This window comes from Sitophilus oryzae, unplaced genomic scaffold (assembly GCF_002938485.1).
Source record: "Sitophilus oryzae breed Bouriz unplaced genomic scaffold, Soryzae_2.0 scaffold_682_pilon_pilon, whole genome shotgun sequence".
Lineage (NCBI taxonomy): Eukaryota > Metazoa > Arthropoda > Insecta > Coleoptera > Curculionidae > Sitophilus > Sitophilus oryzae.
Window position 1 is genome coordinate 4433556 of NW_022147287.1, and position 21086 is coordinate 4454641.

Sequence of the window (21086 nt, forward strand, 5' to 3'; positions counted from 1 at the left end):
CTATTGTACAGGGTGGGTCAAATTCGACGCTTTTAAATGGAAACCTTTTCTATAGGAGATAGACAAAAACTAATATCGGTGTCTGGAGCTCAATTTTTGTCAAAAACATGATGGTGAAAACCGCATATCGATATCTGGTACCGTTTCGGAGTTACGGGGTGTTTTTCAAAAATATGCATTTTTAACAAATCGCTGTAACATTTTTGCTATGGAAAATTTTGTATTTTTATGAAAACATTTCCAAAGCATCTTTTTACGTAGAATTTAATGGTTTAAGTATAATTTTTTTAAAATTAATAATTTAAGAATTATCAACAGAAAATTTGATTTTTCATATGGGACACCCTGTATATTTTTAATTTATTGAAAATAATTTAAAATTAGCTTTCCAAAAATATAACACACTTGATGTTTTGCTCGATTCCTCTTCGAGATATAGAGTATATAAAAATTCGCCCGCTTTAAATAAGTAGGCTTTGAACGGCACAGGCTGTAATGCAAAAAAAGTCTAGCTGTGAGCATCAATTAAAACGAAAATAATATTTGCTATGAGAGATGCAGAATTTTATAACAATTTAAAATATATTTAACCAACATCAACACATTTAAACTATCTAATAACAATAAAAATAAATAGCAAACCAAGACATGAGATTTTGCTACAGGTGTTCAACATATCGACCGTCTTCTGTTATGGACATACGGCGCAGTTTTTGAAAATTTCTCGCGGAATTTATTAACTCAGTAGGGGTGAAAGAATGAGTGAAGTGGGGGTGAATACCCCCTCATAACTGCGAAGTATTTCTAATTCTTGTCTAGATTATAAGGAAGAATAAGGAACCATTTTGCAAATATATCCATAGGATTAGATCCATGGGCACTAAGTCAGGTGGCCTCGACGGCAAACGGCTGGGATCTTGGTTAATTATTCAATTATTTTTGAAATTAGCTGCAAAAATTTGCTGATAACTTCAGGGCTCAGAGGCGGTGCGTCGTCTTCCTGGAAAAATATGTTTTCGAGTTCCAATAAGGGCATATCATCAATAAGGGGTCCAAAGCCTACTAATTAAAAGTGGCAAACTTTTAAAAATTCTGTATTTCGAAGGGGATTATAACAAAATATCAAGTGTGCTATATTTTTGGAAAGGTAATTTTAAATTTTTTTCAGTTAATTAAAAATATAGAGGGTGTCCCAAATAAAAAATCAAATTTTCTGTTGATAACTCCTAAATTATTAATTTTAAAAAAATTATACTTAAACCATTAAATTCTATGTAAAAAGGTGCTTTGGAAATGTTTTTATAGAAATAAAAAAATTTCATAGCAAAAAAGTTACAGCGATTTGTTAAAAATGCACATTTTTGAAAAACACCCCGTAACTTCGAAACGGTAACAAATATTGATGTGCGGTTTTCACCATCATATTTTTGATGAAAATTGAGCTCCAGACACCGATATTAGTTTTCGTCTATCTCCTAAAGAAAAGGGTGTTTCCATTTAAAAGCGTCGAATTTGACCCACCCTGTACAGAATGGACCATTTTGGTTGTTTCTATTGGTATCTAAGAAACCGTGAGAATACAAATTTCCCAAATCAGTAATAAAAAAATAATCAAAAATCAATATGAAAAAAATATATTCAAACAAATCGTTACATCAAAATTGTGTATTTTCATACAGCCAAAATATTTCTTTTGTTTATTTGCTCACAATTACTTATCCGGAATATATAAATTATTAGAAATCCGCAGAGAGCACCAGTTATTTGACTTATTATTACTGGGAAATTTAAAAGTTTATAAAAAGCTATAATTAGATGAAAAAAGACGGCAAGGGATTCTTGAGTAATTATTTGAAAAATGTTCAGTCCGGTTAAAGCTTCCAACGAACGCAACAGCTCTACGCAAAACACACATAATAAAGCGCGGCATTTATTTTTTTCATAAAAAAGTTTTATCAAACAATTGAAAAAGTGTAATAGAAGTGTGAAATTGGTTTAATATTGATAAGTTTTCTTTTGTGATGTGATTCCAATAGAATACAACAAATAGGATTAAAAAACTGCAAGACAAACAGGTATTTTTTACAAAATGCTTCACTTTCCATTGAAAATCGACTAATTTTAGATCCTAAAGCCCCCCCTACACGTAGCGTTTTTGCCTGTCAGGCAAGACGGATGAAAAACAAACGTACACACGGAAACTTTTGCCTGTGGTTTTATCAATTATAGCGGTTGTGTTTAATAAAGTTGAAAAGAAAAAAACATCAAATTTTACTATAAAATTGTATATTTATGGTTTAAATTTCATTCCCGACACACAAAACAACTTGTGAAAGTAGTATTGGTAATAATAATTAAATAAATTTAAACAATTTTGAAAATTACACTATTTTGAGAAACAATGCTAAATATTAGATTTTTAAAAGGCGCTTATTAAAAATACTGTAATATAATCCCAAAACATTTCCCGATGCACATCACTAAGATCATCAATCATATCATAGTGTCAGTCATTATTTTGTATATCCTGTTGTTGTTGAATCTTTGTGAGCAATTCTCGTTTTTTTGCCTATTTTCATATTCTTTTTTTAATAATTGCACTTTAATTTTTAAATTTTGAGTTTTTGTATTGCATTTCTTGAAATTTGTGTGTTAAAAATATGCCGAAGCATTGAACAGTCGAAGCAAAGAGCTTGTAGCTTCCCTGTTTTTTTAAAAACTATTTTGAACAAGAACGTGACAATAAAGATCCTTTATTACCCTTGACTGCAGTCAGAAAAGTAAGTTTGATTGATAAGAACATTATACCACTTTCAAAGTTAGTTTTTATGAAATTCTGTGATTATTAGTTTGTGCATTAATAGCACCCTCTTACTTATTATCATTTATGGCGTTGTAAGAACTTGTTATTTACATCAATAAATAAATAACCCATAATAACGCTTATAATAATCTTCATAATGGACTAGTTTTTGCCAATATGTAATAAGTAAAATAAGCTATAAAACAAATAAATCTATTAATCTCACTAAAATATTAGTTATTATATTAAAAATAAAACGTAAAACTCTGTAAAAAATGATATAATAAATATGTTGTTTGTCAAAACTAAATTAAGATTCATCTCATAATCCATCACAATCTAGCAGCGCTGTCTCCATCGCTTGTCACTCAAAGTTGATGACGTGCATCGGAAATTGATTTGAGATTACCATATATCCGTATTATTTTTGGTAAATTCACTAATATTTTTTCAGTGCAGGCAAAACGACGTGATACTTGTATCGTATCTATGTCATTTTTTACCTCCAAACAGTGCCGTCCCAGGTATTTTTCTTAACTCAGCTGCTTGAAAAGGTTTTTATGATTTTTTTTGAATAATATTTTTGATAAACGTTTTGGCTACGCCTTTTTGGGTTGCTGATTTATGTGGAGACGACACTAAAACTCACCAAAACCTCGGAAGCATTCAGTAATCATATATCAGAAAAAATAATTTTCAAATTCAATAAGAAAACGCTAAAAAGGCGAGGTGGACTTTTTAATTACCAATGAAACGTAACTCCTGGCTCTTTCTTATCGTATCAACATTTACACTTGAAAGCTGAATAAATCACCATTGTAATAAAGTTTATACATAGTTCAATACACATTACAAACTATTAAAAATAGAATTGTCGCTGGTGACACATCCGTTCCTCCAAAAAAATGGCGTCTAACAACACAAATTCTGCTTTAGCCCGTATATGGGAGTTAAGTGTCTTGTATTCTTTAGTCATGGGTTTACACACAAGGTCCTTTTCCTCGATAGTTTTGATTGAACAGTTAAGACTGACCGGTAAGTCTTTATGTGTAGAGGGAGCTTTATACGTTTTCTTGTATAAATTTAAAATCTATGATGATCTTTTTGGAACAAATAAAGTTTATGTAAGAATGATCAAATTTAAATTAAGTTTTTTTCTCTCAAAAAGAGGTATTAAATTTGGGGGGCACTGTATAAATGAATTGATACTAAATTTCAATGCTGAATTGAATAAAAAAATCGAGAAATAATGGGTCAAGTTTTCTGGACTACTATACGGCGTCTAAAAAATCTATTTGTTTATTTAATAATCTAAAAGTAGACCTAAAATTGAGCTCAAATATATTTAGAAATTTGTTCAAAATCGATATTTCGACGAACATGTTTTGATGTTTATCATGTATGCATTAATGTAATCAGTTTGTGAAACATATCCTGTCGATACTTAAGAGTTTTTTTAATTGAAAATTTTGAATTTTCCAGAGCGAGAATAACAGTAAATATTTATGAAAATGAGATGAACAAAAAGAAAAACTACTGTGAAATATTTGTGACGTTTCTGGATTTTACAAATGACGAAATATTTTTATTCTTAATAGTCTAAGGTCATGAATAGGGACATAGTAGGGAGGGTCAACAAAAATCGACTATTTTTTTTTCACTTTATACTCTGAAAAAAAGATTGGTAGACAGGTACTGATTCCTTTTGAAAATCGACAACTATGAAACTATAAACCCTTCCTGGACACAAACGGTATATTGTGAGACAGGAAATTGTAGAGAGAAACAAGCCCTATAACATAAGATACAACATTTTAATGAACAGTGCTTTCCATAAAATCAATAAAATGAAAAATATAGGAAATAATATACAAGCACTGATTTCTTTCTAAAATCGACATCTATGAAACTATGAACCCTTCCTGGACACAAACGGTACATTGTGAGACAGGAAATTGTAGAGAGAAACAAGCCCTATAACATAGGATATAACATTTTAATGAACAGTGCTTTCCATAAAATCAATAAAATGAAAAATATAGGAAATAATATACAAGCACTGATTTCTTTCTAAAATCGACATCTATGAAACTATGAACCCTTCCTGGACACAAACGGTACATTGTGAGACAGGAAATTGTAGAGAGAAACAAGCCCTATAACATAGGATACATTTTAATGAACAGTGCTTTCCATAAAATCAATAAAATGAAAAATATACGAAATAATATATATGTACTGATTTCTTTCGAAAATCGACAACTATGAAACTATGAACCCTTCCTGGACACAAACGGTACATTGTGAGACAGGAAATTGTAGAGAGAAACAAGCCCTATAACATAGGATACAACATTTTAATGAACAGTGCTTTTATAAAATCAATAAAATGAAAAATATACGAAATAATATACATGTACTGATTTCTTTCGAAAATCGACAACTATGAAACTATGAACCCTTCCTGGACACAAACGGTACATTGTGAGACAGGGTTAATAAGCAAAACATGATGATGATGAGATTAATATAACAATATTTTTTAGCAATGATTATGGACAAAGCATCCAGAATATTCACACTGGACGACGAACAAATGAGATGGAAAGACGCCAAAATAAACATAGAAGACACATCTCTGGATGTTTCTAGCGAAGACAGCGCTTCCAGTCAATATGAAAACGAACCCAGGATTCGAGTGACCCCTGCCCAAGAAATATGGAACCCAGATGACGTATGGAAGGAATTACAGGTGAGATTTCATCAACTTCTTCCATTTCATCTATCAATCATTTTTTTTAATTTTTAGGCGTATCCCAATACAGAAGGTTTAAAAGAACTAATACTTTCAGATGACTTAGAAAATACTTTATTAAAAAATAAAGATATTGCATTTTTGTTGGCAGCATGGGCTGGAAAGTTGGATATAATGCATGCTCTTTTCAGTAAAGGCGTGTCAGTTAATGTGAAAGATAAACTAAATCGGTAGGTAATAAAAATTGAAGCGTGATATTGCCAAAAAGTCTGAGTGATGAATTCTCCAAAAAGATTATCCTTCTTATTTTCCATAAACGAATTCAATGAGCCATGCTGCATGTCCCAAAAAAGGTTCTATGTTCATTAGGGTGGGTCAAAAAAATCGACTATTTTTTCCACCTTATACTCCGAATATAGACTCAAAAAAATTATCTCCAAGTATGAGCTCTTAATTTTAATAGGAACGTCCTCTGCCTTTCAGTTTTCTATTTTTTCCTTATTATTCGAAAGAAAAAATTCATATCTCGGTATCTACTATTTGGAAGGTAATATCTGCTCTTTGTTTTCACAGTACAGCTCTACATTTTGCCTCGTACGCTGGCCATGCTGAATGCGCTCTGTTCTTACTACAAAACGGCGCAGAAATCGGTGAAAAAACCGAAGAAGGCTCACTCACTCCCCTGCACTGCGCAGCTGCGATGGGTCACTTGAGCTGCGTGAAGCTGCTCATCAAACACGGCGCAAACGTCAACGCGGGGATAGAGAAGAAAAGCCCTTTGCACTACGCAGTACAAAATATGGCGGTGGACTGCGTGAAGGAACTGTTGGAGAACAAGGCTATACCAAATACGCCACAGGTGAGTATATCATCAGAGTATCAGAGTACGTAGACCGACGAGTAGCGACAGAAACTGTCGCTTCCTTCTCTCTCTCTTTTGACGTGTTTGACAGATAGACACTCTAAATAACTGGCCAAATTATGAAGTGGTCTTATAAACATATGTAAAACCCAAAGTGTATGGTCATAATAGGGCTAATAATCTGGATGAGCTTCAAGTAAAAATACGAGGGCTTTCCAAACTATTAGCTCTAATGTGTTAACCAATGTCAGACGGGGATTTTACGACCGCCTAGTCTAGCACAAGAAGATGGTCTTTTTGAACACTTGTTATAACTTTTTTTATTTAGAGTAATATTTTAGTTTTTTTTTTGGGGTTTAGAGAATTTATTTATTTTTAGTTTTGGCTTCTGGATGAGCTTCAAGTAAAAATACGAGGGCTTTCCAAACTATTAGCTCTAATGTGTTAGCCAATGTCAGACGGGGATTTTACGACCGCCTAGTCTAGCACAAGAAGATGGACTTTTTGAACACTTCTTATAACTTTTTTTATTTAGAGTAATATTTTAGTTTTTTTTGGGGTTTAGAGAATTTATTTATTTTTAGTTTTGGCTTGTCTTCTTCTTACGACGCCGTCTCCTTTCGAAGGTTCGCGATCCAAATAACCAACGTCATTCTAGATACAGCCATACGAAATATGTCGATTGATGAGCAACCAAACCATTTACGAATGTCCTTTAGCCAGGAATTCTGGCGTCTGCCAATAGATCTTTTGCCCTGGACTTTGCCTTCAATTATTGTGGCCTATGTAGCGTGTTTTTCTTTCTTTGATGGTAAGCATGAGTTCTTTCTGTTTTCTCATTCGATTAAGAACCTCCACATTTGAAACTCTTTGGACGTTTCGAAGGCATCTAGTTTTAGACATTTCGAAGGCATCTAGTTTTAACGATATGTCAAGAGTCCAACTCTCACACCCGTACAGGAGAACTGAAAAAATGTAGCATCTGACCATGCGTACCCGTAGCTCCAAACTCAAATCTGACCTTGTGAAAAATTGTCTCATATTTATAAATGTTTTTCTAGCCTGTTCTATGCGGCTTCTAATTTCTTTCTTCGGGTCGCATTGATCATTTACAATACACCCCAAATACTTGTATGAAGACACTTGCTCTACTGGGTCACCGTTGATATCCAGGTGAATCTGCACAGGTGTTTTGGTGAATGCAAGAACCTTCGTTTTTGTGGTATGTATGAGGAGACCGCAGTTTTCACTATGCCGAACTAATTCATTCATTAGCCTCTGCAAATCTTGTTCATTCTCGGCCAGCACAACTGTATCGTCGGCATACCTGATATTATTGATCACTTTCCCGTTAATCTTAATTCCACATTCGATTCCTTCTAGAGCTTCTTTGAAGATAGCCTCTGAATATATATTAAGTAAGAGCGGTGACAGCACACAGCTCTGTCTTACACCTTGTAAACACACTCAAATAATAAATATTTATGTATTTTTATTCTAAATATTATCTTAAGTGAAGGTAAACACTTAAAATGAAAATAATAAATACTCGGCACTCCTCGCGTCGTATTCCTAGTCCGTCACGACCGACCCGTCCAAGCACAACTGCAACTGCGTACTGCCTGACCAGCCGACTAGCCGGCAGTGAATCTCGAGTACAAATCGGGTAAACGTAAATTCGTCCGGCAACTTGCTATGTTACTAGTAGCCTGGTCTTCTCTGTATAGAGATTAGCGATGGGAACTATCGAATGAATTAGACTATCGAATGGTTAATGAATGAATGATTTCAACTATCGAATGGTTTTATTCGAATAAAATCATTCATTCATTTGTAAACTAAAGCATATGTGACAACCTCGCCGTGCGACTAAATGGTTATCGTTGAGCCACGACTATCGAATGCTTTTGATAAATGAAATTTAGTATTCGTTTGATTTTTGTATGCGTCAGTGCATTATTGGTTCTTCCAAATTTTTATAACTTCGCCGTATAAATACTGTGCTATTTTTGCGTTTATTAAAATAGTTAAAATACTAAAATAGTAGTTATTTTTTAATTTTATTTATTGACGATTGTGTGCATGTGCAGGTGGTCAAAATTTTTTCGATAATTTGTGTGGTTTTCCGTAGTCCGATCTTTCAATTATTTAATTTTATATGGTATATGGTCTATTTTTTAATGGGAAATTTTGAGAAGTAGCAATTTTTAAGAGAGATGAGATGACTTACAATTAATTTTAAAAATACATATTTGTATTTTAGATGTTTTAATAATATGAATTAGTTGAATTTAATAATCATATTTAAGTAATGTGGTTGTATAATCATATTTAAGTAAATGGTTATCGAACTCAAACTATGGGGTGAAAAAATTAAAATGAAAGTTTTACACGTGCCAATTCAAAAAAAAAAAGTTAACGATGTTTATATTTTGTTTATGCTAATTCTCTTACATGTAGTTTTTTGCGAAGAAAAAATATTTCATTTATTTTTTAAAGTAAATGTCAGTAAAAGTAAATATAATTTTTAAATAGTAATATAAAGCACCTAATATAAATAATTTTGATTTCTAATTTTTTATTTATATTTTCCTTCCATTACACTGAATGCTTAGAAAATTAATAAGTGTTTATATTTCATGATTTTAAAATTTGTTGTTAATATAACAAATTAGTTCTGTAATTATTATTATTTAATAAACCAACGTTGCCAAAAAAAATTAGAGACTATATTATTTTAAATAGGATCTAATATAAATAATTTTGACATCTAATTTGTTGTTTATATTTTGCTACTACTTAAAAAAAATATTTATATTAAATGATTTTAAATTTTGTTGTTAATAGGTATAACAAATTATTACTGTTATTATTATTTATTAAACCAGTCTTTGCTTAAAAACATTAAAAATAATTTTCCTACATCCAAAATAACAAGTATTATTGCAGTGTAACAACAGAATATTAATAAAAAATGCAGAATATATAGACATACTATCCCTAACTAACTAAAGCCAAACAATAATATTCTTTGCTAATATCAACTAATACAAAATATGGCAACAGCGCCCTTCATAATGTATTTTCTGTGTAAATACTAGCACCTCAATAAAAAAATAATGTGTCCTTATCTATATATGACTCCGCAAAAATCAAAGATGCCGGCTTCTTTCATAGCATTGCCACCGACCGCTTTCTCGGAAAAAAACCTACGTCGCCGGGCGACAACTAAAATTCAGTTAATATTTTATTATAATCGATCCTGACGAATAAATGAATTTCATAAATGAATGAATTTTATAAATGAATGAATTTTATAAATGAATGAATTTTATAAATGAATGGTTTTTATAAATGAATGAATTTTATAAATGAATGGTTTGTGCTGCCGAATTACTAGAATACAATATTTCAAGGCAGATGACGGATCTATTCGATAATTTTTATTCGAATAGTTTTCAACGAATGTTTTCTTACTAACTATCGAATTATTCGAATGAATTGCAACTATCGAATGTTTCGATAGTATTCATTCGATAGTTCCCACTACTAATAGAGATACTTGATAAATGGCAACAGTGGCAACTTCGCTTCTTCATATGACAGATGGACAGTCTATTTCGCGCAGCTGCAGTGAAAATTGAAAATCGAAGAGTCGCTACTCGTCGGTCTATGTACTCTGATATCATCATCATCATCATTTAGATACTCTCTTTGTAGTTGAGACTATTGTCGTCTATTGTCGGCCATGCGGGCCCAAGTTATCCCTGCTAATTTCCTAATATCATGGTCCCATCTCAGACAAACCTGATAACTTTAGTTATTTCCAAAACAAATAATTTCTTCCTTTCCCAAGCAAGAGTCAGGGACTGAGCTGCAGAGAAGTGGTCTTAGCTCCAAAAGCTATCAAACCATTGACCACAATACTTTATTTTTCACAAAAAACAGTTAGGATTTTCATAATTTTCCTTCTTTATACATAGTAGAGAAAACAAAATCTTCAGAAACAGGTATACGTGACAACGTGAAAATATTCACTAAATATAATTCTCATGCAGACAATAAGCACTTACTGCTATATCTTCTGCAAACAAGTGATTATTTATTAAAATTTCTCTAAATTCAGACCCTCGAACTGTCAACCTTGGAGATTTACATTTCAATTTTTCTAGGTTTATAGTGAAACCCCTCTTCATATAGCAGCTGCTTTGGGCAATCACGAAAGCGTAGAGCTGCTGATAAACTACGGAGCAGCTGTCAACGTGCAAAGCGGTCCCGACAGAATGACACCGATACATCTAGCCGCCGAGCAGGGTTATAACAGCTGCATCAAGCTGTTGGTCGAAGCTAGGGGAATGGCGAATTGTATGAACCGGAAGTTACAGACTCCACTACACTTGGCTGCGTTGAATCAGTGCGTGGAGACAGTGGATATACTTTTAAAGAATTGTAAGTTTTTTGAGAACAAAAATCAATAAAAGAAACTGAAAAAAATTTCAGTATAATGCCGGGTCCAGACCAAGGCAACAAAAAGTGAACACGATTTTAAGACAAAAACAAGACAAACTTGCGACAGAAAATGGGGAATTCTGACAGGACAAACTTGAGACAAATCGTCCACACCGCGAAGAAAAAAGTACAACAAAGTCAAAAGTTTAGTTGTTGCGAATCTGTTTTATTAACAATGTGTGATTTCACTGGTCTCCTACTGTTGGAACCACACGCTATCCACATTGCGTCGACAACTTGTCGTAAAATATACGAACAAAACATAGACACTTGGATCACAGATTAGGTATACTATATGTATACAGACAAAAATCTTATCCCTAATTCGTGGTACGAAAATTGTTTTTTATGACGATGTGCAAACGAGTAAAATTTCCTGTGAGCAAAAATAAACTCGCGTAAAATAACAATAAACAGCGTAATAGAGAGATATCGCTAAATCGAATAGCGTGCATGGACGTTAATAAGGCCAGGTGTTATTTCCTTTACGTGAGGTGGTATTAACTCTCTTCATTTATAGTTATCGGATCGGAAAGAATTCTGATCGCGTCGCGTCCGTTATTTAAACTTAACCTAACTTTGAATTTAAAACTTTGAAATTGTTTTGTTTACTAGGTATTTTAAAACTAAAGGGCTAAAGTGCTTATTTCCAGTGCTTTATTGTTCAACGTCTGCCAATGGGTTTAGGGCAACAAGCAACAAATTCTCTTAGAAAGGCTAAGTCGTCATCTGCTGTAAACCTAAGACTCTTTATAGGTTCTTTAGTATTGGAAGAGGTGGAATCCATATTTTGGGCCATATTTACTTAATTAAAACTAATCCGAGCTACTTAAATATCAAATTACCTAATAAAACTAAAGTAATAATTCAAAACAATTCAAACATAACCTAAAATAAAAGATCTCACCGGCCGGCCCCGGTTGTCAAATACCCGCACATGCCAATTTAAGCAATTTTTAAACGTTATTTAGAAATAGCGCTTGGTGTAATGGATCCGCAAATTACGGCAGGCGGTAATGTTATTAGCGGGTGTTGCGTTAAAAATTGACTCGCGCATATCGTAACCATGATAAGGTACGCGTAAACAGAGGCGTAAATACTGCATGACGCTATTCGGTTTTCCGATATCTCTCTAATAACTGTGCCGGTCAGGCGTTGTGCACAATTTTAGAGGCCATAAGTGGGCGTGCTATGTGCGCAAACTAGTAACCTAACTAGTGCCCGATTCCGAAAATTGGAACCACGAAAAACAATAAAGAAAAAACAAAGTTTATAATCTGTATAAGCTGTGCTTGGATCTTTACCGACTCGAGACGGGACATTGAAAAGTCTCCGAATTTTGAAAGAAAACAAAAATGAAAGAAAAATAACGCAGAAATGTATAGGATTTGTCGTAAAACATGAACGTTTCTGTCTTGTCGTTATTTTGTCTGCTTGGTCTGGACCCGGCATAATATTTTACCCTGAATTCGAGGAAAAAAACACCAATTTGACATCACCGCCCCCTGATTCTAGGCGCCAATCCCAACTCACCCGACGTGGACGGTCGCACACCCCTCCACTGCTCCGTGGTCAACGTGCAGCGTTCCTGCGACCTCGTGCGCAGCCTCCTCAGCGCAGGAGCCGATCCCAATCGATCGGACTTATTCGGCTACACTCCGATGCACTTGGCTGCGCTGCACGAATTCTCCAAATGCGTGACGTTGTTGCTAGAGTATGGTGGTGACGTCACGGCCAGGACTAAAGGTGGTATTTCGGTGTTAAATTTTGTCACAAAGAAGACGCCCGAAGTAATACCGCAGTATATTTCGAAGTGAGCTTAATAAGAATAAGTGTAGTCTGTACAGGGTGTCCCATTTTCGTGTTTATTTTTTGGTTTTAAAGATAGGACACTCTGTACAGTGTTAGCTTTATATTTTACGACACATATACAGGGTGTTTCAAAAAATATGTGCCATTTCCCGTGGGGAGATTCCTCAAGTAAAGATAAGATTTATTTTTCATGTGCGCCACTGACTGTTTTTCTTTAGACCGCTTAATGCCAATTAAAAGTTATCTCTTGATATTTTGTCGAATTCGGCCTCCTTGATGGGATAAATGCAATTTTATTAATCCCAATTAATAAAAATAAAATTAATAAATTATATATTCTGCCTAATTTATTATTAAATATTATTACTATTAGTCTAACCTACAGCAATTTCAAATAAAAAAATAATGATATTTAAGATAATTACAAAAAACCTAATTTTAAAAAGACTTAACATCCTGTAACTCTGAAACTATGCATTTCCATACTCATGTTTATAGGAACTTTTTTCATGCGGGTTTACATGCTGCCCACTTCCGCGGCAGTGAGTATGGAATTGGGCAGGGAAGTGGGCAGCGCGAGCATGTAAAGAATAAAATATATTATAGGGTTTCTAATAACAATTTTAATACACATTACTAAAAATTATATAAACTGTCAAATAGTTATAGTACTAAAAATCTCTGAAAATCCTATATACATTATTTTTTAAATTTCATTACAATTATTTTCTTTCAGATTTGACAACTCCATTCGTCTGAATGAACACGACCTCGGAGACGTAGACTGTCAACTCAAACTTGACTTCCGCATCTTAGTCCCGACCATGGGCAACCAAGAAACAGCCCTATTGGTCAATTTCATCGAAGTCGGACACAAAGAAGTCCTTGAACATCCACTCTGCAAAACCTTTCTTCTCCTAAAATGGCAAGTTATGCGCAAATTCTTTTTCCTCATCTTCTTCTACAAACTGATCTTCAACATATTCTTCGCAGCGTATATCATAGCGATATATTTGAAGGACTGTCCTTCAGCTAGGAGAGGACAGCAACCACAAACCTGTCTTGCTTCTCCCTACGCTATTAACATAGGTTACGTTGTTTTGATTCTGAATACCCTCTTGGTTTTGAAAGAAATGTTCCAGATTTTTCACGACTGGAAGACTTATATTAAAGAATGGGAAAATTGGTTACAGTGGGCTACAATAATCACAGTTTTTTGTTGTGTCCAGCCTGTACCAGACATGAAAATAAAAGAAGACATTTATAACTGGCAACATCATGTGGCAGCTATCAGTATCTTCCTCAGTGAGCTAGAACTCATGATGATAGTTGGCAGATTCCCAGCCTTTGGTATATATGTCCAAATGTTAACGACAGTTTCACTAAATTTCACAAAATGCATGTGTGCATATTTTTCCTTATTTGTTGCATTCACTCTATCATTTGGAGTAATATTCCCGAACTACCCAGCTTTCAGAGACCTAAAATGGGTCTTTATTAAAGTAATAATAATGATGTCTGGAGAACTGGAATATGAAGACGTTTTTTTCTCTGATACCTTCGACATAAAGTACCCAGTCACAGCACATTTTGCATATTTAGGCTTTGTATTACTTGTTACAGTTATCCTAACAAACCTGATGGTAGGTCTGGCTGTCAGCGATATACAGGGACTTCAAAAAAGCGCGGTTCTGCATAGATTAGTGAGACAAGCAACTTTAACAGCTCATTTAGAGAGTATGCTGTTTTCAAAATTACTCAGATGGGCTCCAGAAAAACTGATGACATTTCTACATGATCAAGCTTTATTACTGAGATCTCAAAGAAATTGGACAATGGACATCAGACCTAATGACCCCAGAGAAACAAAAATACCAAAAAATTTGATAAAGAGCATTTATCAGTTGGTTTGGAACAAAAAAGAAAACAAGAGACAAAGATCGACAAGGAAAAGCTTCTACGCCCCTCAACTTTCTAACAAACGATTATACAAAAAATACAGATATGACAAAAATTGTGCGGCATCCATGTTGCAAATTGAAAAAGAAATTGTTTTAGAGATAAATAAAATTATTAAAGAAAAATTCGATCGGTTTAGTAGTGATCGTTCTTTTTCTAATAATAATGATGAAAATAATGTAAGTTTTAATAGTTCAGATTAGTTTGTAATAAGTTGTAATATTTACCAGTAAGTCACACGTATATTCATCTCCATTATCAAGGGTAATGTTGACAATATTGCCTTCGTAATCAGGCAAACCATATTTTGTAACTTTGGCATTATAAAGGACGTTTACATTATCACAGTTTTTTACTTCTTCAGTCAGAGCAGCAAGTAATAAGTCATTCTCCACTATATATGATACTATTTCTTGACTTTCTGCATTTCCAAAAGTTACAGATGCATCAGAAAGTGCATCCCAGACCTGGATATATTTTAAAAGAAATAATACATAATAATACTGAGGTTTTTCTGTAATACCTGTAGCTGTTTTACTGGCGCAAACCTGTGTTTTTCAATAAATTTCCAAGCACCAAGATCACTAAATAATTTCTGAGACGATGGGTTGATAGAAACAACTCTGTTACTGTATTTTTCAGGGTTACCCCATGCTTTATTTGGGCATGCTTCTAATAACAACACTCTCTTTTCTCTCAGTTTCGTGTTTTTACCTTTAAAAAGTGTTTTTTAAATAAACAAAACCTGAAATTGTGTAACATATTTTTTTACCTAAGGTACAAGCCAGAGATGTTCCCACCATGCCCCCTCCGGCAATAACGACATCGTAATGTTTGGAAACTGTTCCTTTCGAGTAAAAACGGAACGTTACCTGTAAAAGTTTGGAGTTTTTTGATTTAAATAAATTCTTTATTAACATTTTCGGAATATCAAATGTAAATATAACCTAAATTTTTCGTGACATTTCTATGACAAAAGCTTCGACGTGCTTTTTCCGTATGCAACGTAGGTCTTTGATTAGAATTTTTTAATTTCTCCTGGTGGACAATAGCGAAACTTGGCTCTAATAACTAAAATCAGAGAATTCTTCATCATAAAACAAGAAGAGAATTTTACATAGAGTGCGTTGATAAAATCCAATAAAAAGAGCGTTTTTATGTATATTTTTTCCAAAGTGACGCTGATTAAAATTGTTAAAATATTCTGGCAAGACAAATAATTTAATAATTAGTAAATTTTGCAAAGTGTGCGCTGGATAAAAATAGAAATATAAAAATAAAAAGGCGTCTTTTGTATATTTTTCCTGAACTGACGCTTTAGAAAATTGTTATATAAAAATATTTATTGAAAAAGTTATTTGTTATTGTAAAGTAATATTAGTGAAGAAGTGAAGTGCATTGGACAGCTGTTTTAAAGAAACTTTTGACAAGGTAGGTCTTTTTACTTTTCTGGATTAAGTATTTGTATTTAGAAAGTTTTTTCGGTTTTATACTATAAATTGATAGTTAAAAATAAATATATTTTTTAATAAATATAAACGTGATACTGATCACTAAAATCAGTGAATTTAGAGTGAATTAAGTAAAATATATATTTTATTTAGATAATACATTGATAAAATAAGGATATGGGTAAGGTATTAAGATTTACTAATAACTGTTTAATAATGTTATACAGGTAGGTGTGTTATATTTTTTTACAAAGTAAAACTACAGATATTGAGTTTGTAGGGATTTTATTACGTATATATTTTAAATATTTACATAAAAACAGTCTTTTTCGACAAACTTATTAGGTCTACTAAAATAATCTAACGCGTATAGTGTTTGAGAATGTTCAAATATTTATCTAGGTATATACTATTTGGTAGAAACGACTTATTACTATAATCTAATAATTTATTTTAGGTACATACTTAAAAAAATTGCCCATGTAATGGGCATAATACAATCATTATTTTGTCATAAACAAAAATCTAAGTACATATTTTGTCACATATCTATTCTTAATTCTCTATAGATCACCAATATTAACATAACAGACGCATAATCATGCTTCATTTAGATTTGTATTTACCGTTTTTTTTTGTTTGTTTAAATGGAAGCGATTATATTTATAAGTTGATTTTGGGTCATCTTATACCGGGTGCGTCTCAAAAGTGGCTCACCCCTATTACTTTTTATTTTTTCAGATAAAAAACTATATTTAATTTGGTATGTTAGTATATGACATAAATTAGGATTGATTGACGTATTCAATTCTTTTCGGTCACTTCCTGTTTCACCGGAAATAACTACAACTTCTGATTTTTAAATGGCACCCTCGGTATTTTTTTACTTTGTTCGATAGAAAATGACACTCTGAATAGAATTACATTCATATGTCGACTTTTGACATTCTTACTTAAAAAAATATGTTTTAAATTTCATTCTAAAGTGTCATGGCTTTGCTAAAAACGTTAATTTTTAATCAAGGAGCCTTGAAAACATAAATTTGATTGTCTAATGTTTTTAGTGACTTTTGTGCTGGCCTGTTAAAACATCCTCAAATCATATTTTTAATAATATCTCAATTTTTTCGAATGGAATGAGGGTGGCTCATTAGCATATTTGAAAAAAAAAACATTTTTTTGCGAATAATTATCAATCAATAAGTTATAAACCCCGTGTTACAATTTCAAATAAACCATAATATGAGAAAATATCATTCTATACAGAGTGATATTTTCAATCGAATAAAAAGTAAAAAAATACCGAGGGTGCCATTTAAAAATCAAAAGTTGTAGTCATTTCCGGTGAAACAGGAAGTTACCCAAAACAATTGAATACGTCAATCAGTCTCCTAATTTATGTCATATACTAAAATACCAAATCTCGTTTTTTTTTATCTGAAAAAATAAAAAAGTTATAGGGGTGAGCAAAAAGCATCAAACAAAATTAATAAAATAAAATTAAAACATTGTTATGTTTGATATACAGGGTGTCTCAGATTTTAATCGGGAAAATTTAATAGGCGATAGAACTTGCAAAAATAAAACAAACAGTTCATATGAACTTGTAAGATTTAAAGCTTCCTTTTCGAGATACAGGGTGTTAAAGTTACTTAAAAAAGAAAAAAATTAAGATATTTGAAAAACTATTTAATCGATTTTGATATAACTTGACCCGTTTATAATACTTACTATGGGACTTAATTTGATGTAATTAGATTTAAGTTTAATGACCAGGGGCCGCGGTGGGGCATCATTATTAAATTATTTTAAAGGAAAAAATAGGCACGCCACTGCTTTTTTAGGAGTTTAATATTATTTTTGGATTTAGCAATTAAAAATATTATTTATTTATCTCCTGACTTTTTTGCCTATCTTGCTTACTTCTTGCGAAAAAAATTAAATTCTAATTGGTAATTAATATTATAATTGGTATTCTAATGGTAGTCTGTATCTCGAAAAAGAAGATTTAAATCTTACAAGTTGATATGAGCTTTTTGTGTTATTTTTGCAAGTTCTATCGTCTATTAAATTTTCCCGATTAAAATCTGAGACACCCTGAATGTACGCATTATGTGTACGTTTTATCTTATACAAGTATGTCTATAATAAAAGATGACAAATACAAAACGACTATTTCAAGTTCTTAATTTTTTTCAATACAGTAGCCAATTATTTTTGGATAAACTATGATTATTTCATATTTTATTCTTATTACTGTAATTCCACGAAAAATTTCTTTGTCTATATCTATTATCCTTAAAAATACGACTTGCGTTCTTAATACTAGAAAATTGTACATTAAAAGGAAATTAATACCACAGTATAAAGATCTAAGATCTTAGAGCATAAAGATTTAAGATCTAAGACTAAGATATACAGGGTTGTTCACCACATACGACACGGAGTATCGTTGCTAAACGATTAGATTTTTACAAATTGTAAGTTTTGGGTTCGTCAAAGGACTATTAGAGCTACAATTCAAAAATACTTTTACAAGATACAGAGTGTCCCAAATAAGTAAAAAATATTATAGTTGTATTTTTTTTAAAGGAACATCCTGTATGTTATTCTATTTTTGGATTCTACGATTCAAATAAAGGTATATTTGATTAAGGTTTATCACACTTAAACCTTGCCGTTTTTGAAATATTTTCAATTTTATGAAATTGCAGTAAAATTTTAAGGCTTCATTTCTCCAAGGGTATCAAAGTTTTTGATACTAAATATTTACTGAAGATTATTTATTCATCAGATATTGCGTTGCAATAATAAAAATTTTACTACCTTATACAGAGTGTCCAAAAATTTATATTAAATAATTACTAGTTATAAACGGCAATAACTTGTTTAATTTAAATGGAACACCCTATATTTTTTACGGGAATCAGATGCACAATGTAATTTTCTATCAAATTGTATTATTCTATTTTTTACTCATCTCTTCAAGTTTTCGTATAAACTGCATTTTCTTATAGTTTAAATCTCATTTATCACTATACCCATGGAATATTGACATTTTAGCTTATATTTAAAGATGTAATAAATTTTTAAAGGGTACATATACTAATAGTGTCGATATTGTTCGCTTATTTAGTTAAAAAAATTAAAAAAAAGTTTAAATATTTTTTGTTAAAGAGGACCAATTAATATGATCCCAGTATTCAAACTACATTAATTGACTGTTTACGTTGATTAATAATAATTGCTTCAAATACTAAAAAAAATAATTTTGTGTGTGTATTAGAGGGTGTGGTAAAAGTCCCAATTTTATTTCATTTTTTGACGAATGCTTATTTATAAAAACAGAGACGTTCATTTTCATAACTTATTATTATATTGATTTCTGAGCCAAATCCACGTTTATGTAGAATACTTTATTAATTAACAATTTAAAAGTATGTAATTAACTAATTTTTGGTTGGAAATAATGGTGGTATATTTAATTGATTTACTCTTTTACAAAGATTTAAATAGTTTTTTTTTCTATGCCAATGGGCTTGCAATATTTACCACCTGTACATTTTGTACATGTATAGTGCTATAAAAAATCTGAAATGTCAATGTTCCATGGGTATAGTGATAAATGAGGTCTAAATTATAAGAAAATGCATTTTCTACGAAAACTTGAAGAGATGGGTAAAAAATGGCATAATACATTTTGATAGACAATTACATTGTTCATCTGATTCACGTAAAATATATAGGGTGTTCCATTTAAATTAAACAGGTTACTGCCGTTTAAAGCTAGTAATTATTTAATATAATTTTTTGGACACTCTGTATAAGGCAGTAAAATTTGTATTATCGCAATACAATATCTGATCAATAAATAATCTTCAGTAAATATTTAATATTAAAAACTTTGATACCCTTGGAGAAATGAAGCCTTAAAATTTTTACTGCAGTTTCATAAAATTGAAAATATTTCAAAAACGGTAAGGTTTAAGTGTGATAAACCTTAATCAAATTTACCTTTATTTCAATCGTAGAATCCAAAAATAGAATAATATACAGGGTGTTCCATTTAAAAAAATACAACTATAATATTTTTTACTTATTTGGGACACTCTGTATCTTGTAAAAATATTTTTAAATTGTAGCTCCGATAATCCTTCGACGAACCCAAAACTTACAATTTGTAAAAATCTAATCGTTTAGCTACAATACTCCGTGTCGTATGTGGTGAACAACAATGTATAAGATTTATCTATTTAAATCTTAGATCTCATATGCCGGGTCCAGACTAAAGGTTGTCGCCCACTAGACCGCTGCGCGGCGCGGCGCTGGGAAGAGAATTTTTTCCGGCTGCGAAGGGACTGCGCCCACTATAGCGCGCTTTTGAAACGCGGCAACGCTATTTAGTTATAGTCGAAGTGTTTTTTACTTACTGTAGTTTAGTTTTTAAAGCAATGAGTTCAAGTACGGACGAAAGCGTATTTTTTTGCTCTTCTAACAGAGGAAGAGGAAGAGGGTGTGAGGAAAAGTTTGGACTCATACGATTAACAAAAAAAGAAAGAAGTTTGAAGAATTTTACCATCTTTTTCCAGATTTAATAAAAGGCAAAATCATTTTTTTCAGTATTACAAAATATAAAGGAAACATTTTACGCACTCTTCAATTGAAGGTTTTAGAAGAAAAAACACCGGGTATATCTACTCATCATATTTTTTCAGAAGAGAGAAATTACTAATATTTTTGATAATTCTTATTTATTCTGATGTGTATATTAGTTATGTGGTCAAAAAAACCCTGATCATTTTTATATATTTAGGTAATTAGAATTTAAAAATTGAAGATTGTCACTTTTGTTAAAAAGTGGAGATTGCCAGTTTTGCCTCTACACCCCTCAATTATATTAAATCTTTGATAGAAAGGCATTTCGTCCATCTGTCT

General features: G+C 32.0%; 2 protein-coding genes and 1 long non-coding RNA gene across 4 annotated transcripts in view; 2 read left to right on the forward strand and 1 right to left on the reverse strand.

Moving 5' to 3' along the window:
* The window catches only part of LOC115887910 (transient receptor potential channel pyrexia), a 32890-nt gene extending 17848 nt beyond the window's left edge, over positions 1-15042 (forward strand). The window contains exons 1-7 of one of the 2 annotated variants that reach the window (XM_030907439.1): positions 1780-2075; positions 5350-5555; positions 5613-5788; positions 6132-6417; positions 10593-10869; positions 12445-12742; positions 13478-15042. In XM_030907439.1, coding sequence (XP_030763299.1) covers positions 5352-5555; positions 5613-5788; positions 6132-6417; positions 10593-10869; positions 12445-12742; positions 13478-14903 — 2667 coding nt within the window. In that variant the 5' untranslated portion in view covers positions 1780-2075; positions 5350-5351 and the 3' untranslated portion in view covers positions 14904-15042. Of the gene's footprint in view, positions 1-1779; positions 2076-5349; positions 5556-5612; positions 5789-6131; positions 6418-10592; positions 10870-12444; positions 12743-13477 lie in introns of those variants that run through there. The other variant, XM_030907440.1, reaches the window with a different exon arrangement.
* LOC115887911 (ubiquinone biosynthesis monooxygenase COQ6, mitochondrial) overlaps positions 1-15699 on the reverse strand; it is a 31207-nt gene extending 15508 nt beyond the window's left edge. Inside the window, exons 1-3 of the mRNA XM_030907442.1 lie at positions 15473-15699; positions 15224-15414; positions 14928-15167 (exon numbers count right to left, since the gene is read on the reverse strand). Of these exons, the coding sequence (XP_030763302.1) occupies positions 14928-15167; positions 15224-15414; positions 15473-15620 (579 nt within the window). The 5' untranslated portion in view covers positions 15621-15699. The remainder of the gene's footprint in view (positions 1-14927; positions 15168-15223; positions 15415-15472) is intronic.
* Positions 15700-16080: 381 nt separating this feature from the next.
* Positions 16081-21086, forward strand: part of LOC115887940 — a 71517-nt gene continuing 66511 nt past the window's right edge. Inside the window, exon 1 of the long non-coding RNA XR_004051174.1 lies at positions 16081-16131. This is a non-coding gene — a long non-coding RNA (uncharacterized LOC115887940). The remainder of the gene's footprint in view (positions 16132-21086) is intronic.